This window comes from Solanum verrucosum, unplaced genomic scaffold, assembly GCF_900185275.1.
Source record: "Solanum verrucosum unplaced genomic scaffold, falcon-dt-bn FXZP01000242.1, whole genome shotgun sequence".
NCBI lineage: Eukaryota > Viridiplantae > Streptophyta > Magnoliopsida > Solanales > Solanaceae > Solanum > Solanum verrucosum.
This window is the reverse complement of record NW_026020168.1, coordinates 273,699-289,405: the sequence shown is the minus strand read 5'-3', so window position 1 is coordinate 289,405 and position 15,707 is coordinate 273,699. Positions and strand designations below refer to the sequence as shown.

At 33.5% G+C, this 15,707-nt stretch overlaps 1 protein-coding gene across 1 annotated transcript; it reads left to right on the top strand.

The window, feature by feature from the left end:
* Positions 1–5,596: 5,596 nt before the first annotated feature.
* On the top strand, positions 5,597–13,345 carry LOC125828757 (T-complex protein 1 subunit epsilon-like). The gene is made up of 9 exons (XM_049508086.1): positions 5,597–5,907; positions 8,596–8,914; positions 9,154–9,502; positions 10,859–10,991; positions 11,095–11,147; positions 11,480–11,582; positions 12,339–12,505; positions 12,598–12,711; positions 12,987–13,345. The coding sequence occupies exons 1-9, from the start codon at positions 5,709–5,711 to the stop codon at positions 13,155–13,157; spliced, it is 1,608 nt and encodes a 535-aa protein (XP_049364043.1). The 5' UTR covers positions 5,597–5,708; the 3' UTR covers positions 13,158–13,345.
* The last annotated feature ends 2,362 nt before the right edge of the window (positions 13,346–15,707 follow it).

The window sequence follows — 15,707 nt, the reverse complement described above, 5'->3', positions numbered from 1 at the left end:
GCATAAACTACTTTAAGTGTTTTCAATAGAGTTATAACAGGCTATATGGCTCGGACTCTCCTAAATCGTTGTTGCATCCGTATAGAATTTTTCAAATGCATTACTTTTGGAGTATCCGACACGAAAAGTCCAAGCAACATAGCAAGCAGAAAAAGGTGTTCCAGCAAATGCAGCAGTAAGAAGAAAGGTATATGGTAAGCCAAGAGGTGACACTGTTGTTGTGATAAACCCTGTTGTGGAAATCAAAATTCTTCAGGAGAGCCGCTTAAGCACCTCTTAAGCAGAAGAAAAGCAAAGACGCCTGGAAAATTTTACTTCTCCCTCTTTCACTAAGGATGAAAGATATGAATGCATTTCCTTGCCTTGATAAAAGGTATAGCAAGTAATATCATTATATATAGTTAGATTGACCGTTCTATTATCAGGTTGTTTATGGATATTCAAGCAAATCAGACAATCTTCTTCGTGATGTTGTGATCTTGTGCATGACAGTTTAGGTTACATTTCAATATTGATAATTTAAACTTGAAGTTTAGGTTATACAGAACAAGTCACAAAAACTCTTATTTGAATAGCTCGATTTCTGGAAGTACCATATAAAAAAATGATAAGCCTTATCAAAATGGATGAAAGCTAGAAAAATAATTCAGCCACACATATAAGTCAACTGGTGATATATTATTCCATATTTGCCTGTTGTATTTTTTCACTACAGTAAAATAATTTATGATGATTAAAATGCCAACTTTTTGTCTACTTTGTATTAAATTATTGAGGCGGTTAGCTTGGATAGTAAGTTTATCATTTTTTTAATACGATTTTCTACGCCTCACTTTATTTGTACTTAAACAGATAGTAGATACCAATGAACTCTTAACGCTTATCTTCAGATTCCACATTCAGATCATAACCACTACATATCTATTTTCTCACTCATTGGTGAAAAATCTAAATCTGTCACTATATGCAATAGACCACTCATTCCAGGCATGTTTGATAGAAGCAAGCTGAGAATTGAACCGTATTTGGTGGACATTTATTCAACTGGACATTTAAATCAGGGCTCGATCCTAAACCCTTTCCTGGGAACATGTATAGGCTACCAGAGTTGAACTAGGAAGCAGCCGTAGTGGCCATGTGAGATCTTCGACTTTACCCCCCGTTGGAGTCGATTTGTAAGTCAAATTTTATGGATGTTCAGAAAAAACTTGGTTGATAATGTCGTTTTTTCAGTTCATAGTGTTGGTTTGATATTTGAGATCTGTTTATGTTGTAAATGTGCAGAGTCTAATCTTTTGATTGTAAAAAAAAAGTGATTGTAATATTAGGCTTTAAAATTTATACATCACTTCTCTTGCGGTTAGTGTTTATTTTTTAATGCTCAAATTTCCTCTTTATTCATGTTTTTTCTTTGTGGATTTTGCCTCGGGAGTTCCTATCGGACAAAAATAGTTGTAACAACAAGTGAAGAGGATTGAAGCGACCAGTGTGTTTGACGAAATTTTCCAGTGAAAGGAAGATTGCCAACAAGTTTGTTTAACTGTTTTTCTACAACTATCTACTATCAAGCTCATCACTTAGCATGGACGTTAATCCTCGATATTTCTTTAGCCATGCTATTCTCTACATTATGCTTCATATTCAAAGGACATATATCTTGGATCGAAAATGAACACTCATTTAGTTGAATTGAGATATTGAATTTTGTCACATTTGTTTACTTGGTGTTAGAATGAACCTTATTTGAACTATCATACCATGATTCAATGGTATTGAACTATCATACCATGATGCTAAGAATGACTTTTTTATTAAATTTCTGTTAAAATCGTGAGTTTGAGGTGTAATTTATCCTATCTGGAACTACTTACTCTACCAATATATTGGTATCTCAAATTGAGAAGTAAGAAAAAAACTCTAATACTTATCTTAATATGTTCCTCTTTATACATTGTTGTTATTCCTGGCCCAATTCACTATATTTTTATGAAATTCTTTGATTTCTGTGAAATGGTTTGAATTGTAGGCTTTAAGTGATTTACTGATACATTACATGCATACATTTTGAATTTTTTTTTGGGAAGAAATCACAGTGGTCATTCTTTTGTTTGACCAGCAGCTAAGATTATCAGTTTCATTCGTATTGTAAGCTCTTAGTTATTTAACCTATTCAGTATGTAACTTCCTGATTTAGTCTACTGAGTTTAAGTTTTATGAATGTGATTCCTTTGTGATGCAAAGACATTTGGAATGCTTACCAGTTACTACTTTTGGATCCTTGCTCGCTTTAACAATTGTACTGTTGAGTGAGGTAAGTGACCGAAAAAACAATCAAGTTCTAGAAACATAATAGATCAAATCATGGAAAAGGATTGATTTCAGATTCTCTGATTATCATTCCTTCAGTACAATTTCACATGCCTAAAGATGAAAATTGACCTTGATAGATTTCAACAGAAACTTGTGTTGACTACTTCTGGTGTGTTCGCTTTTCAATAATTTGCAGGAACAACATGTACTAATGTTTGGGCGCAGAAAAGTAGATATATACAAAGAGTTGAAAAGTTGATGTTCTTCATGAAATGATATGCTGTAAATGCAGAATGTTTCTAATTACTTTGACCATGTCTGCTTTTACTTGATCATCTCTTTCACTGATACATCAACATCACTTGAATAAATTGTTTCTTTGCAATTTGTAGTTTATACAGCTAAATTTATTATTTATGGAGAAGGAACTTACAATGTTGGGCACGGGCCATGCCTCTCTAGTATCATATAATTGAGAGAGCATGTATTTATGTAGGAGTTTATGGATGATTTTTGATTTTGGGTTATATGAAAATAGTAACAAAACATGTGCAATTATTTGTCAAGATTACTGATAGTCTTTTTGTTATATTTTCTTGTTGGAGAATATTTGATACATTTAAGTGTTTACAAAACTAGGAAATTATGAAATTATTGAGAAGAAAAAAATAATAGTTTTATACTCCTTTTGTTTTTTGTATTAGTTATTTTACTTTTTTACATGTTCTTTAAGAAATTAGTAATAAAAATGATAATTTATTAATTTACTCTTTATATATTTTTACAATTTTACAAAATTTATTTATACTTTTAAAAAGAATTAATTGTTAGGGTAATTAAAATTAAAAAAATTATAATTTAATTTTGTTAATTGATAAATAATTTTAATAATTATATTTAGTAATTTAGATAATTAATATAGGATATAAAAATAATACTAAATGTTAGGAGTATGATGAATTAGGTTAAATATCATACTTTTAAATTATCTAAAGATAAAAACAAATAGCAAAATTTGAAATAATGGTAAAAAAACAAGAAGTTGAAAAGTTGAATAATGAGAAAAAGTTAAAAAAAGTAGGAGAGAAGGAACTTTGGCCCATTTTTCTGAAAATGGGACCCAAAAATCCATTTGTCAAATTATGAAAGGAGCCTCACACAATTTTGTATAATTTTTGTATGCCACCTCATACTTATCCCTCAACCACCATAAAATTTTTCCCTAAAACAAAGGTTACAACTTACAAGTATCATGGATAACACATCACACCAAATATCCTCTTGATATTCACCATGTGAAATGAATACCTTCACATTTTTATCAACCCAATACAATCTTTCATCATAATAAATTAATAAGGATTGTGTTTCATATGACCAATTTATAAGAGTTCAAATGCAAATATGATCCTTTACTCAATAGAATTTGATGATAAGTTTAGAAGTAAGACCATCTCCAACCCAACATCAAATTTTACATTAAATATTTATTTGGTGTTTTGGAGCTTTAACCAACACCAAATTTTACATCATTTTGGTGTGTGAATAGTGTTATATCAAATTTGGTGTAACACTTTTCATCACACCAATTCAGTTTTTGAATATTTTAATATTATTTCATTATACAAAACTTTTAATTAAACATTATATAAATTGTATGTTTTAATTAAATCTCTTGCATATATAATTATTTTTTATGTAATATTTTTATAATATTAATTTTAGATATAAAAGTTAGCTTTTTTTTATAAATTAATTTTTCTATATATGACTTTTTTTTAAAATTAAATTTATGTTCATTCTACTATAAATTATAATTGGATATAACTACAATTAACCTTTACAAAAATTAAAAATGCAAATAATACAATGTACTTAAAAATAATCGAAAATAATAAACATTCAACAATGTAGTAATTGAAATACATCAAAATTGAAATATGAAATACATAGTAATTTTAATAAGTACAACAAAACATAATAATTTAAAAAAATTACAACAATAACTTAATAACCTTGAAAGTTGAATAGTTATGTAGAATTTAAAATATTTTTTTCAATTATGTAATGTTTATTTAATTGTATTTTATTAATGATTTCACTTTTATTTGTATTATCCATTATTATGTATAATATTTGCTAGAAATTTATATTATTTAAAAATTATGGTATAAAATAATTTTATATTAAACGACTATAAAAGAAAATAATATGAATTATATATTGTGAATGATTTAGAAAGAATTTATTTTATGAAATAAGAAAATATAAATGAAATAAGAAATAATAATATAATAATGAAGAGAGAGAAACATATTTTTTTTAGTGTAAAATTTGATGCAGTGGGTTGAAGTTGATTTACATTAAAATAGTGCTGAAACTAAGAGCCCGTTTGGCCATGCGATATGGTATCATGAGATGAAATTGAAATTTTGTTTGGATATGCGATATGAAATTTTTGTGTTGTATATTTTCTGATAAACATAAAAATCTCATAAGTTGTTAAACTATTAAAATAGCCCCAATTGTTTATTCAATCTTATCAAATAAACAAAAATTTATAAAATCGCATAATAAATTATTACAAAGCTATTTGTTCTCCACTTAAGTAATTGTTTCATCTAACTTTAATTTAATAAAAAAAATTGAGCATAAACTGTAGCGTACTAGTCTTTAATAAAATCCTCCCACATAGTACAACCAGTTTCTTCACGTTGAACTTGCATTTCTCGATCATGTGACTGAGAAGACGAACCAACATTGTTACTTTGAGCCATTTGTCGGTCAATATCATTCGCAACTATATTTTCATGCTCATAGACCATAAATATTTCATCACTTTAACAATCGGTTGGTGTGAGTTAAAATGACTATATGTTGGTGAGAATAATAAATTTTATTTACATATGAAATAAATGTGGGGTTATTTTAACAAAATATAAACTCGTGGATCAATTTTTGTATTAAAATATCTCAAATCATGATATGGAATTACCATATCATGGTTTTTGGAGAATATGAAATCACATCTCATGATATGGAATCATGAGATGAAATCAACGTAAAATCGCATATTCAAGCGCTAATTCCATCTCACAATACATATCGTGATATGGTATCGCATGGCCAAACGCCTATTAAATTTGGTGTTTGGATTGGAGATGCCCCAAGTAATCTAGCCAAAAAAAAAAAAACACACACACACAAAATCCACCCAATTTGGAAAGTAAAAAAAGTTAAACCCGCACGAGGCCCAAAGAAATAAAAAAGAAGCGGGAGCACTGCGTAGAAGTGAAGGGTTTAGCAATGAACTCAACTTAGGGTTCTGAAACCTTGTAGACAGACTATAGTATCGTCTCCAACTTTTTTCTCAACCTGTGGAGAGTGGAATCAGAAGAATGGCACTGGCGTTTGATGAGTTTGGTAGGCCATTCATAATAATCAAGGAACAAGAGCAGAAAACCCGATTAAGAGGTCTTGATGCTCAAAAAGCCAATATTTCCTCTGGCAAAGCGGTAGCTCGCATTCTCCGTACTTCTCTTGGTCCTAAGGGCATGGATAAGATGCTTCAGAGCCCTGACGGCGATGTCACTATCAGTATTTTCTCCTCTCTCATTCTCCTTTTTTTCATGTATTATATATAAGTTCGATCTACAAAACAGGAATTTGGTAAAGAAGAACAAAGGAAATGAAAATAGGGTTTAAAGTCGACAAGACTGAACTGAAAATGAGAAATTACATTTGAGGGATGGTATCTAAATAACCAAATTAGAATAGACTATACAGATCTATTTGTAATCTCAGTCGATCAATGCAAGTATAATCCTTCATAACCTCTGGTACAATCTTCTCAAGCAACTCAATTTCAGGCCATTTCCAAATTCTATCACTTTGTTTCTGTTAATTAGTTGTGGCTTTAAACTTGTTTTCTTAATTTTCTATTTGCATTTGTTTTTTGCTTTTCCTAGTGTCAGGTTCTGTATATGCATGTACAGGGTACTGCATTGCTAATTGTGATGGTTATGTTCTGCAGTATGATTTGAGAAATTCTGAGATTAGTATGGTAGAATGAAAATATTTCTTTTTTGATTGTAGAATGACAAAGTTCTTTCTTGATAGTAGAATGATATGGTTTCTCTGATATGTGAACTTTATTATGTAGTAGATGTCAAGCTGAGATTTTGAATTTTTTTTGTGTGGGTGAATTTGACGATCTTATCAGAGTTCTCTCTCTCCATACATTTCCTTTTTGGTTCTGATAATTGCACTTGCAAAATATTCAATATGCTGGTCAACACAACTTAAAGTTGAGTTACTCCAGATCCTCTATATTAGTTGTAACCTCTGGACAAATAGATACTTCACACCATCATACTAGATACTTGATATGTGTTTCAAGAAAGGTTATCTCGAAGCATGTAAAAAAATACTTTTCTTAGCTTAGAATCCTTTCAAAAGCCAAGCTACATGAGTGCCATATTTTAAATTTGGTCTAATCACGCACTGTGGTATTACTAGGAAATATACGTTATCTTCTTTTGAGATGTGCCTTTAGGTCTATAAGTACAACAATAACAACAAACCCAGTGTAATCCCACAAAATGGGAGAGAGTAAAGTGTACTTAGACCTTATCCTTACCTTGGAGGTAGAAAACCTATTTTTGATAGATCCTCAGTTCAAAGAAAAACTGTTCCAAAGCACTATAAATAAAGAAATAATGGAAATGAAGAAGTCATGGAAAAATACTATAGACAAGCTGGCAATTCATCTTGAACAATAGTTATAACAAGATAAAATGATAATCAAAGTACAAAAAACAATAGATAATAACCGACTCAAAGGACAAGAAACTACAAGAGCAATACTACAACTAATAGTACAGTAGAATAAGTGAAGACGAAGCGTAACTATTTTACTGACCGTCTACCTTATTCGTGTCCTCTTATCTAAGGTCATGTTCTCGGTAAGCTGAAACTGCGTCATTTTTTGTCTAATCAACTCTCCCGAATACTTTTTCTGCCTACTTCTATCTCTCTTGAAACCATCCGTAGCTAACCTCTCACACCTACGCGCTGGGGCGTTTGTGCCATCTCCTCTGCACATGCCCGAACCATCTCAGTCTCATTTCCCGCATCTTGTCCTCTAGTGAGACCTTTCCTATCATGTCTTGAATATCGTTTCCTAATTTTATTTCTCCTAGTATGCTCACACATCCATCTTTTATCTTTTAAATGTGGGAGTTCTTGACTGGACAACACTGTTCCACATAATATAGTCAATCTAACCACCGCTTTGTAGAACTTGTCTTTAAGTTTTGATGGCCCTTTCTTATCACATATGACTTCAGATGTGAGCCTCTATTTCATCCACCCTGCACCAATATAATGTATGCCATCATTGTCAATCACCCTAGCCTTGGGTAATAGATCTAACAACAACATACCTAATGAAATCCCACTAAGTGGGATCTGGGAGGGTAGACCGTAGACTGTACACAGACCTTAGCACTACCTCGTGGAGGTAAAGAGTGTTTTCAAAAGATCCTTGGCTCAAGTATCTTAGGTAAGATACTTGAAATTTTATCTATTTCGAATGACTTGTGTATCAAGTCTCACTTCATTGCCAACCTCAGGTGTTATGTCATTGAACTTGCTTTCCAAGTATTCTATCTTAGTTCTACTCAACCTGAATCCTTTAAACTCCAAGGTTTGCATTCGAACTCCCGACTTGGGTTAATTCCGCCTCGGGTTTTGTCAATCAGAACTGTCATTTGCAAATAACATACACCATGACACCTCTCCTTGGATATGTCGCGTCAATTCATCCATCACCAAGGAAAATAAAAAGCGGATAAGAGTTGGTCCTTGATGCAACCCTATCACACAACTGGGAAATGCTCCGAGTCTCCTCCCACTGTCTTTACCTGAGTCTTGGTTCCGTCATATATGTCCTTGATCCTTGATGCACCCCCATCACAACTGGGAAATGCTCCAAGTCTCCTCTCTCTTTCCTTACCTGAGTCTTGGACTTGGTTCCATCATATATGTATCCTTGATGCAACCCCATTACAACTGGGAAATTCTCCGAGTCTCCTCCCACTCTCCTTACCTGAGTCTTGGTTCCATCATATATGTCCTTGATCGCCTTTGTTTGGCAAAAAGAGTAATGATTTGAAAGCATATTTGACCTTATCTGTGTTCTTTTCCCTTTCTTGTTCTAACTTATGCATGCAAAACTTATTTCTTGTGATGAAATTTGCTGATCTTTGGATTTTGTATCCTCAGCAAATGATGGTGCAACTATCCTGGAGCAGATGGATGTTGACAATCAGATTGCAAAGTTGATGGTTGAGTTGTCACGAAGTCAAGATTATGAAATTGGTGATGGAACTACTGGAGTTGTTGTCATGGCTGGGGCACTTCTAGAACAAGCAGAAAAGTTGTTAGAATGTGGTATTCACCCTATTCGAGTTGCAGAAGGATATGAAATGGCTTCTCGGATAGCAGTTGAGCACTTGGAGCGTATTGCAAATAAGTTTGAATTTGGTGTGAATGAGTTTGAGCCTTTGATTCAAACCTGCATGACTACTTTGTCTTCTAAGATGTAAGTGTCAAATCTAATGCCAACTCTGCTGTTACCTTTCTCTGTTGCTATCTTTCTTTTAAAGATGTCCTACTTTCTAGGTTCTAAACTTGTATTTTTTGACTTCAAGAACATGCTTGTGATTCATCAGAATGTGCAACTTGCACTAAAAGTATTTTGTGGTTATCAGTTTCTAATTACAACTGCAAAAACCCTTTTATACTACTTATTTGTTTTGATATGGGGAATTGGTATTGTAGTGTGAACAGATGCAAACGTAGCATGGCTGAGATCGCTGTCAAAGCAGTTCTAGCTGTTGCAGATCTAGAGAGGAAGGATGTTAATCTGGACTTAATCAAAGTCGAGGGAAAAGTTGGTGGAAAATTAGAGGATACAGAGCTAATATACGGAATTGTAGTTGACAAAGATATGAGTCATCCTCAGATGCCAAAGCAAATCCAGGATGCAAATATTGCCATTTTGACTTGTCCTTTTGAGCCTCCAAAACCAAAAACCAAGCATAAGGTTGACATTGATACTGTGGAAAAATTTCAGACTTTACGCCTACAGGAGCAGAAGTATTTTGATGACATGGTTCAGAAATGCAAGGTAAAATTTGCGGAATGTGTGTGTTTGTATATATCGTGAAAGATGGTCTAGATACATAAATAAAGGGGTGTGTGGGGTGGAAGGACATGAAATATTGAAGCTAATTTCTTTACTTGTACAGAAGGGAGGGAAATCTTAGGGATTAGCAAAAAAAGTTTCTCACATGTTTTTAGACTTGTTAGTCAGACTGGCGTGGGGAAAAATTTAAGCTTATGGTCAGCTAAAACTTTAACCTTAACCTTATGTTTCCCCTGCTCCATTTTATGTAACATTATTTCCTTATGAGTCCGTTTCAAAAAGAATAACACATTTCTATATTTGAAAACAGTATAACTTTTAACTTCTCATTTTACTCCTAATGAGAAACTTCTATTGCCACACAAATGTATGGCATTTTAAGACCACAAAAGCCCTATTGCAACACAAATCTTATGACATGCTTAAGACCACAAGTTTAAAGAATCTTCCTTTCTTCTGCCCTAGGCATAGTGTCAAACTATGTCCTATAAATTCGTTTGTAGTATAGATTATAAGTTTGAGCTGCGGAAGCAGCCACTAATGCTTGCATTAAGGTAGGCTGTCTACATAGTACCCCTTAGGGTGAGTACCTTCCCCGGATCTTGCTAATGCGTGATGCTTTGTACACCGGAATGCACTGCCCTTTTTTTTTTTTTTAATGTTTCTTGTATTTTTATATGAGGATAGCACCGGAGAACTTTTTTGTAGATTCTGCTCCTTTTTTTTCCAGAATACTTTGTCATGCTATCTTTAGTATTTTGTTGTGGCTTCTTCACTTCGGTTATTTCTTTTCCAGGACTGCTTTGTTATTTTTTTTCTTAAGCCGAAGGTTCTATTGGAAACAACCTCTCTACCTCCCAAGGTAGGGGTAAGGTCTATGTACGCACTACCCTCCCCAAACCCCACTTGTGGGGTTACACCGGGAATGTTGTTGATATCAGTGTAGAACTTTGTTCTATTATGTCCTTCCCAACTCCCTATTTAAGCAAACAAATTCTGTTGTTTCCCCCTATTTTTTGTATATGCTAAATATGAGAATGAAGGGCTGTTGTGTCATTCTCTTATGCTTCACCCCCTTCCATTGTGAAGTTGCACACCTTGGTTGTTATTAGCATAAACAAGTACAAGCTAGAGGGATGAGAATGTTGTTGAGTTTTCCTGTGTTCACGGTATCATCGTTTCAGGGGGTGGGGATATCTATGGTTTGTGTTTTCGGGCCTGTAAGGAGCAGTTTGGTTGGTTTTTACATGCAAAGATTACCAAGAGTTGAAGTTGCATATTTTGGTAGTTTGGCTTATGAGGAGCTGGATTTCTAACTTATCTGCTGATGTCTGACAGGATGTTGGTGCCACTTTAGTTATTTGTCAGTGGGGTTTCGATGATGAAGCAAACCACTTACTAATGCATAGAAATCTGCCTGCTGTTAGATGGGTAGGTGGTGTGGAGTTAGAGCTGATAGCAATTGCTACAGGTTTGCATTGTATTTGCTTATCAGCTATGATGCCTTTTCTGTAGTGGTGTTTCTGTTACAACAGTTAATTTAATCGCAACTTCTTGGCTCCACATGTGATTAGGTGGGAGAATTGTGCCGAGGTTTCAAGAGTTGACACCTGAAAAACTTGGCCGGGTATTGTTTCAATCTCCTGTGTCTGTTCATACATCTAGAAATTTTGTGTGAAGTGCTGATAGGTCATTGACTATGTGGTATACTACTTATAGCTGACTTACATTTTTATGAAATTTTACTCTTCCTTTGCTTACAGATTCTTAATGTCTAATTTCTCAAATCTGTATGGAGATTCTTCTCAATTCATGTTCTATTTTGCATCACATTCATATCCTTTAGAAAAATTTCATGTGAACTTTGCCATTTAACCAGGCCTTTCAAATATGAATAATAATTCTTAATGTGGTTTTGGATCTCTATCACCTGCTAAAAGTGATGTTCTATGAGTTCAGGCTGGTCTGGTTAGAGAGAAATCATTTGGAACAACAAAGGACAGGATGATTTACATTGAACATTGTGCAAATTCAAGGGCCGTGACAATATTTATCCGTGGTGGTATGTTTCTGTGACCAGCCATTTAGTTTTTCTATGGAAATAAATCCTTCTCGATGTAAACTTTTGATAGAATTTTAACGTGCTCCTTATTTTTTCATTTTTAATCCTTCTTCATTGGATTTTCTTTTGGTTTGGCATCTACAGTTTCTAGGTTTGTGCTGTTTCCATCTATGTTTATTAGATTGTGACACTGTCATCAGGTCAACTGTTGTAACTGCATGTTGATCCATGGGTTTTGTTTTAATGAGTGTAAAGATTCTGATACCAACTGAACTTAATTTTGGTTAAGATTATGGTACATGTATGATCTTTTCAAGTATGCTCCCATAATTAGTTGGGCAAATGTGGTTGAGGGTAATGCACCATGCGGTTCCCATTTCTTTTTAACCCTTTTTGTTTGGTCGGTGACCTCCACCAGATGCTGAGTTCTTGCCTAGTGGAGTTAGTGTCACAACTTACTAATATGGGATGCGAGAACTTTGCAATTGAGGAAAGGTCATTTCCTAATACCAGGATAGATGGGTTTTGTTTCTTACAGAGCACCAGTCGAGCATTCTTTACCTGCACATATTTGAAGTTTAGTGGGAAAAAATATAGGAAGATCAATGTTACCTTTATCAAAAAAATAATAGGAAGATTATTTTTCCTGATTCTAATTTCAAAAAAGAAAAGTACAGGAGGATTATGCAGAATCTTAGAATACCTGAGAAATTGTATCGATTAGGATATTTGAACTGAGCTTTGATCATCATACAGGTAACAAGATGATGATTGAGGAGACAAAACGTAGTATCCATGATGCTTTGTGTGTGGCTAGAAATCTTATTCGCAACAACTCCATTGTGTATGGTGGTGGTTCAGCTGAGATCTCTTGCTCAATTGCTGTGGAAGCAGCAGCTGATAAACACCCAGGAGTTGAGCAGGCGAGCTTTTATTTTAATTGTTCTTGTTTCTACTTTTTTTTTTTCTTCGAATTGATTATCATTAGCTAAGCATCAAAACCTTCTATCTGCAGTATGCTATCAGGGCATTTGCTGATGCTTTGGATTCTATCCCAATGGCACTTGCTGAGAATAGTGGTCTCCAACCCATTGAAACTCTATCTGCTGTCAAATCTCAGCAAATTAAGGTAATTTTGGCTTCTTGTTACTTAGATATATGAAATCACTCCACAATTGTGCAGGAGTCTGATAAAGCTTCTCAGTCGAATAACTAGAAAACATAAGTTTTTTTCTCAAGAGACAATTCCTAGTATTTCTGTCATATACCCACTCGACTAAAAGAAAAATAGATATACCTCTCGACTATTTCCAAAGTTTCTCAAGTCTGAATAATTAGAAAGCATGAGATTCCGTGTCTTGTACCTTAATAGTTTTAATGAGTATAACTTGAATTTTGTTGCAGGAAAACAATCCTTGGTGTGGGATAGATTGTAATGATGTTGGAACAAATGACATGCGTGAGCAAAATGTCTTTGAGACACTGATTGGGAAGCAACAGCAGATTTTGCTTGCAACACAGGTTGTTAAGATGATTTTAAAGATTGACGATGTCATTAGTCCGTCTGAATATTAATTGATGTTTACATAAACCAAAGTTTTGTGAAGATGGACATTTTAGCTTTGGTAATGCCACTCCAAGTAGTGTTAGTTCTATGTGGTAATTGAGTTCATTTTTGGTGGTTGACGAATTGATATGATTTTTGGATTGAAGACGTTGATTTAACTAATTTAAATTAGGGAGGATTTTTCTGCCGCTCAAAACCTGGAATTTCTTTTATTTGTTTTGATTCTGAACTTTACTATGTGTCTTGCATGAGTTGTGAGTGACAAAATAAGATTTTCCGTTAACTCCACAGCTATAAATTTATCCCTTTAACCATCAAAATAAAAGTGACAATGACCACTAAATCATAACAGAGGTAACCCTTAACCTGTGAGAGTCAAGCTTTTGCACATGTTGGTTCAGTCGAAGAGGACGATAATCCATAGAACAAGCAACGTTCGGTGGCAAATGGGATTTGTATATTTTTAGTTTTTTTTTTTGTTTGAACCTCAAAATTAAGTCACTTGTTATCTTGGGTGATGACTTATTACAAATCTTTAGGTGTTGTTTGGTAGAATGTATAAGAATAATGTTAAGTGTATTAGTAATGCTTGCATTAACAATGCATGTATTAGTTATGTTTGCATTAATTATGCATAGATTGTTTTTATGCATTGTTTGGTTTGATTCATTAAAAATTGCATGCATTGCATAAAATAATTATTTACAAAGATACCCTCCACTATTATGGTGGAAAATATGTAAAAAGAGGTTTTGAGGGGCAATGGAGTCTTTAATCATGCTAATGCATGCATAAGACCATTGCATGGCTAATATCTAGAAATTCATGGTATTAGCAATACACACATTACACAATAGAGTACATAACTAATGTTATACATAGATTAGAAAAGAGTACCAAACAAAGTACTAGTAATGTACAAGGCTAATGCATGCATGATTTTTTTTTTTTTGATATACTCTACCCAACAATTATTACTTAAAAGTTGATTTAATACCACTTTGATACGTGTAACACCACTCTCACAAGTATGTGGTGTATTACACTCGCTCCCACATTAGCGCTACGTCAACGCCATGTCAGAAAATTGATTTTTTATATCTTTTTTTATTTTAAAATTTATTATTTAATTTTTCTTTTGTTAACTATATTTTACACTAATTAATTCCTAATTAATTATTAAAATTCTATAATAATTATATCTTCTTCATAGCAAATGGTGAAGAAGAAACTTTCAACAATGGCCGTCAAGAAAACTGCCCGCGATCTGCAATTGATTTGTGGAGTGGAAGAATTTTTCCATTCCAAAATGTACCCATAAGAAGTTTGCTTCAATTTCTTCCATTGATTGACTTGGAAACTAAGCTTCCATTGTTTCACCTCACTGTGAGCAAATTTATTGCGATTTGCAGTTGTAATTTTTTTTAGATCTGGGTATACATTCTTTGTTCTTTTTCCATGTTCTTCCTGGAGGTTTTAAGAAAAAATAGGAATGCTAGAAAATAATTTTCTTCCCATTTTCAATCGATCACTCATTATGTTCACTCAAAAAAGTCCTCCAAAGCTCCGGTGGTTGAAAATCCCCCAAATTTTACCCCTTTTTGAAGTAATTTGTTCTGGGTTGCTTTTTGTTATTGATCTATTTAAGCTTACTGAGGTGTGAAGAAGATGAGAAGAGTGGGCTATGAAGAAAAAGAGATTGGGGAGGGGGGGGGGGGGGTGTGAAGAAAAATAATGTTGATTATTAGTTCTTTATATACTGGTAAACTTGCCGCACTTCACGCGGTTATGCAAAGCTTTACAGAATTTTTATGAATTAAATTATTTTTTCTAATACCTAAATAATTGAAGAATTGTAAATATTTATGAATGGCAAATATTCGTGGTTTTAAGTTATAAATAAAGTCTCTTGCAAATATTTTTCTATATTTCCGTCACTCCTCTGCCAATGCCATGATAATAAATTTAATTAATTAATTTTATTGAAACGTATGATCTAATTGTAGACAATAAAATTCGCGTCGAGAAAACAATAGTCAAGAACGAAAAAATTATCGCAACAATCGTTTTATTATTTCAAAGTGTGAGTGTTACAATCTCTATGATTCCTCTGAATTTGCCTTTTCGAATATAAATTCAAGGGCTCTTGAGCTTGTTCTTGAATTTTGTTCTTGTTCTTGGACTTTAATCTTGGATTCAAGCGCCTTTGGAGCTTGTTCTTGAATCTTTGATGAACTTGGACTTTAACTTTATCTTGATATTGAACTTCTTCTAACTTTAACTTGATCTTGAAATTGAACTTTATCTTGCTCTTGACTTCTAGTTGAATCCAAGGGCTTCAAGCTTGATCTTGAATCCGGCGGTCTTGATCTTGATCATTCTTGAACTTGAACTTTATCTTGATCTTGACTTCTAGTTGAATCCAAGGGCTTCGAGCTTGATCTTGAATCCGGCGGTCTTGATCTTGATTGTTCTTGAACTTGAACTTTATCTTGATCTTGACTTCTAGTTGAATCCAAGGGCTTCGAGCTTGATCTTGAATCCGGCGGTCTTGATCT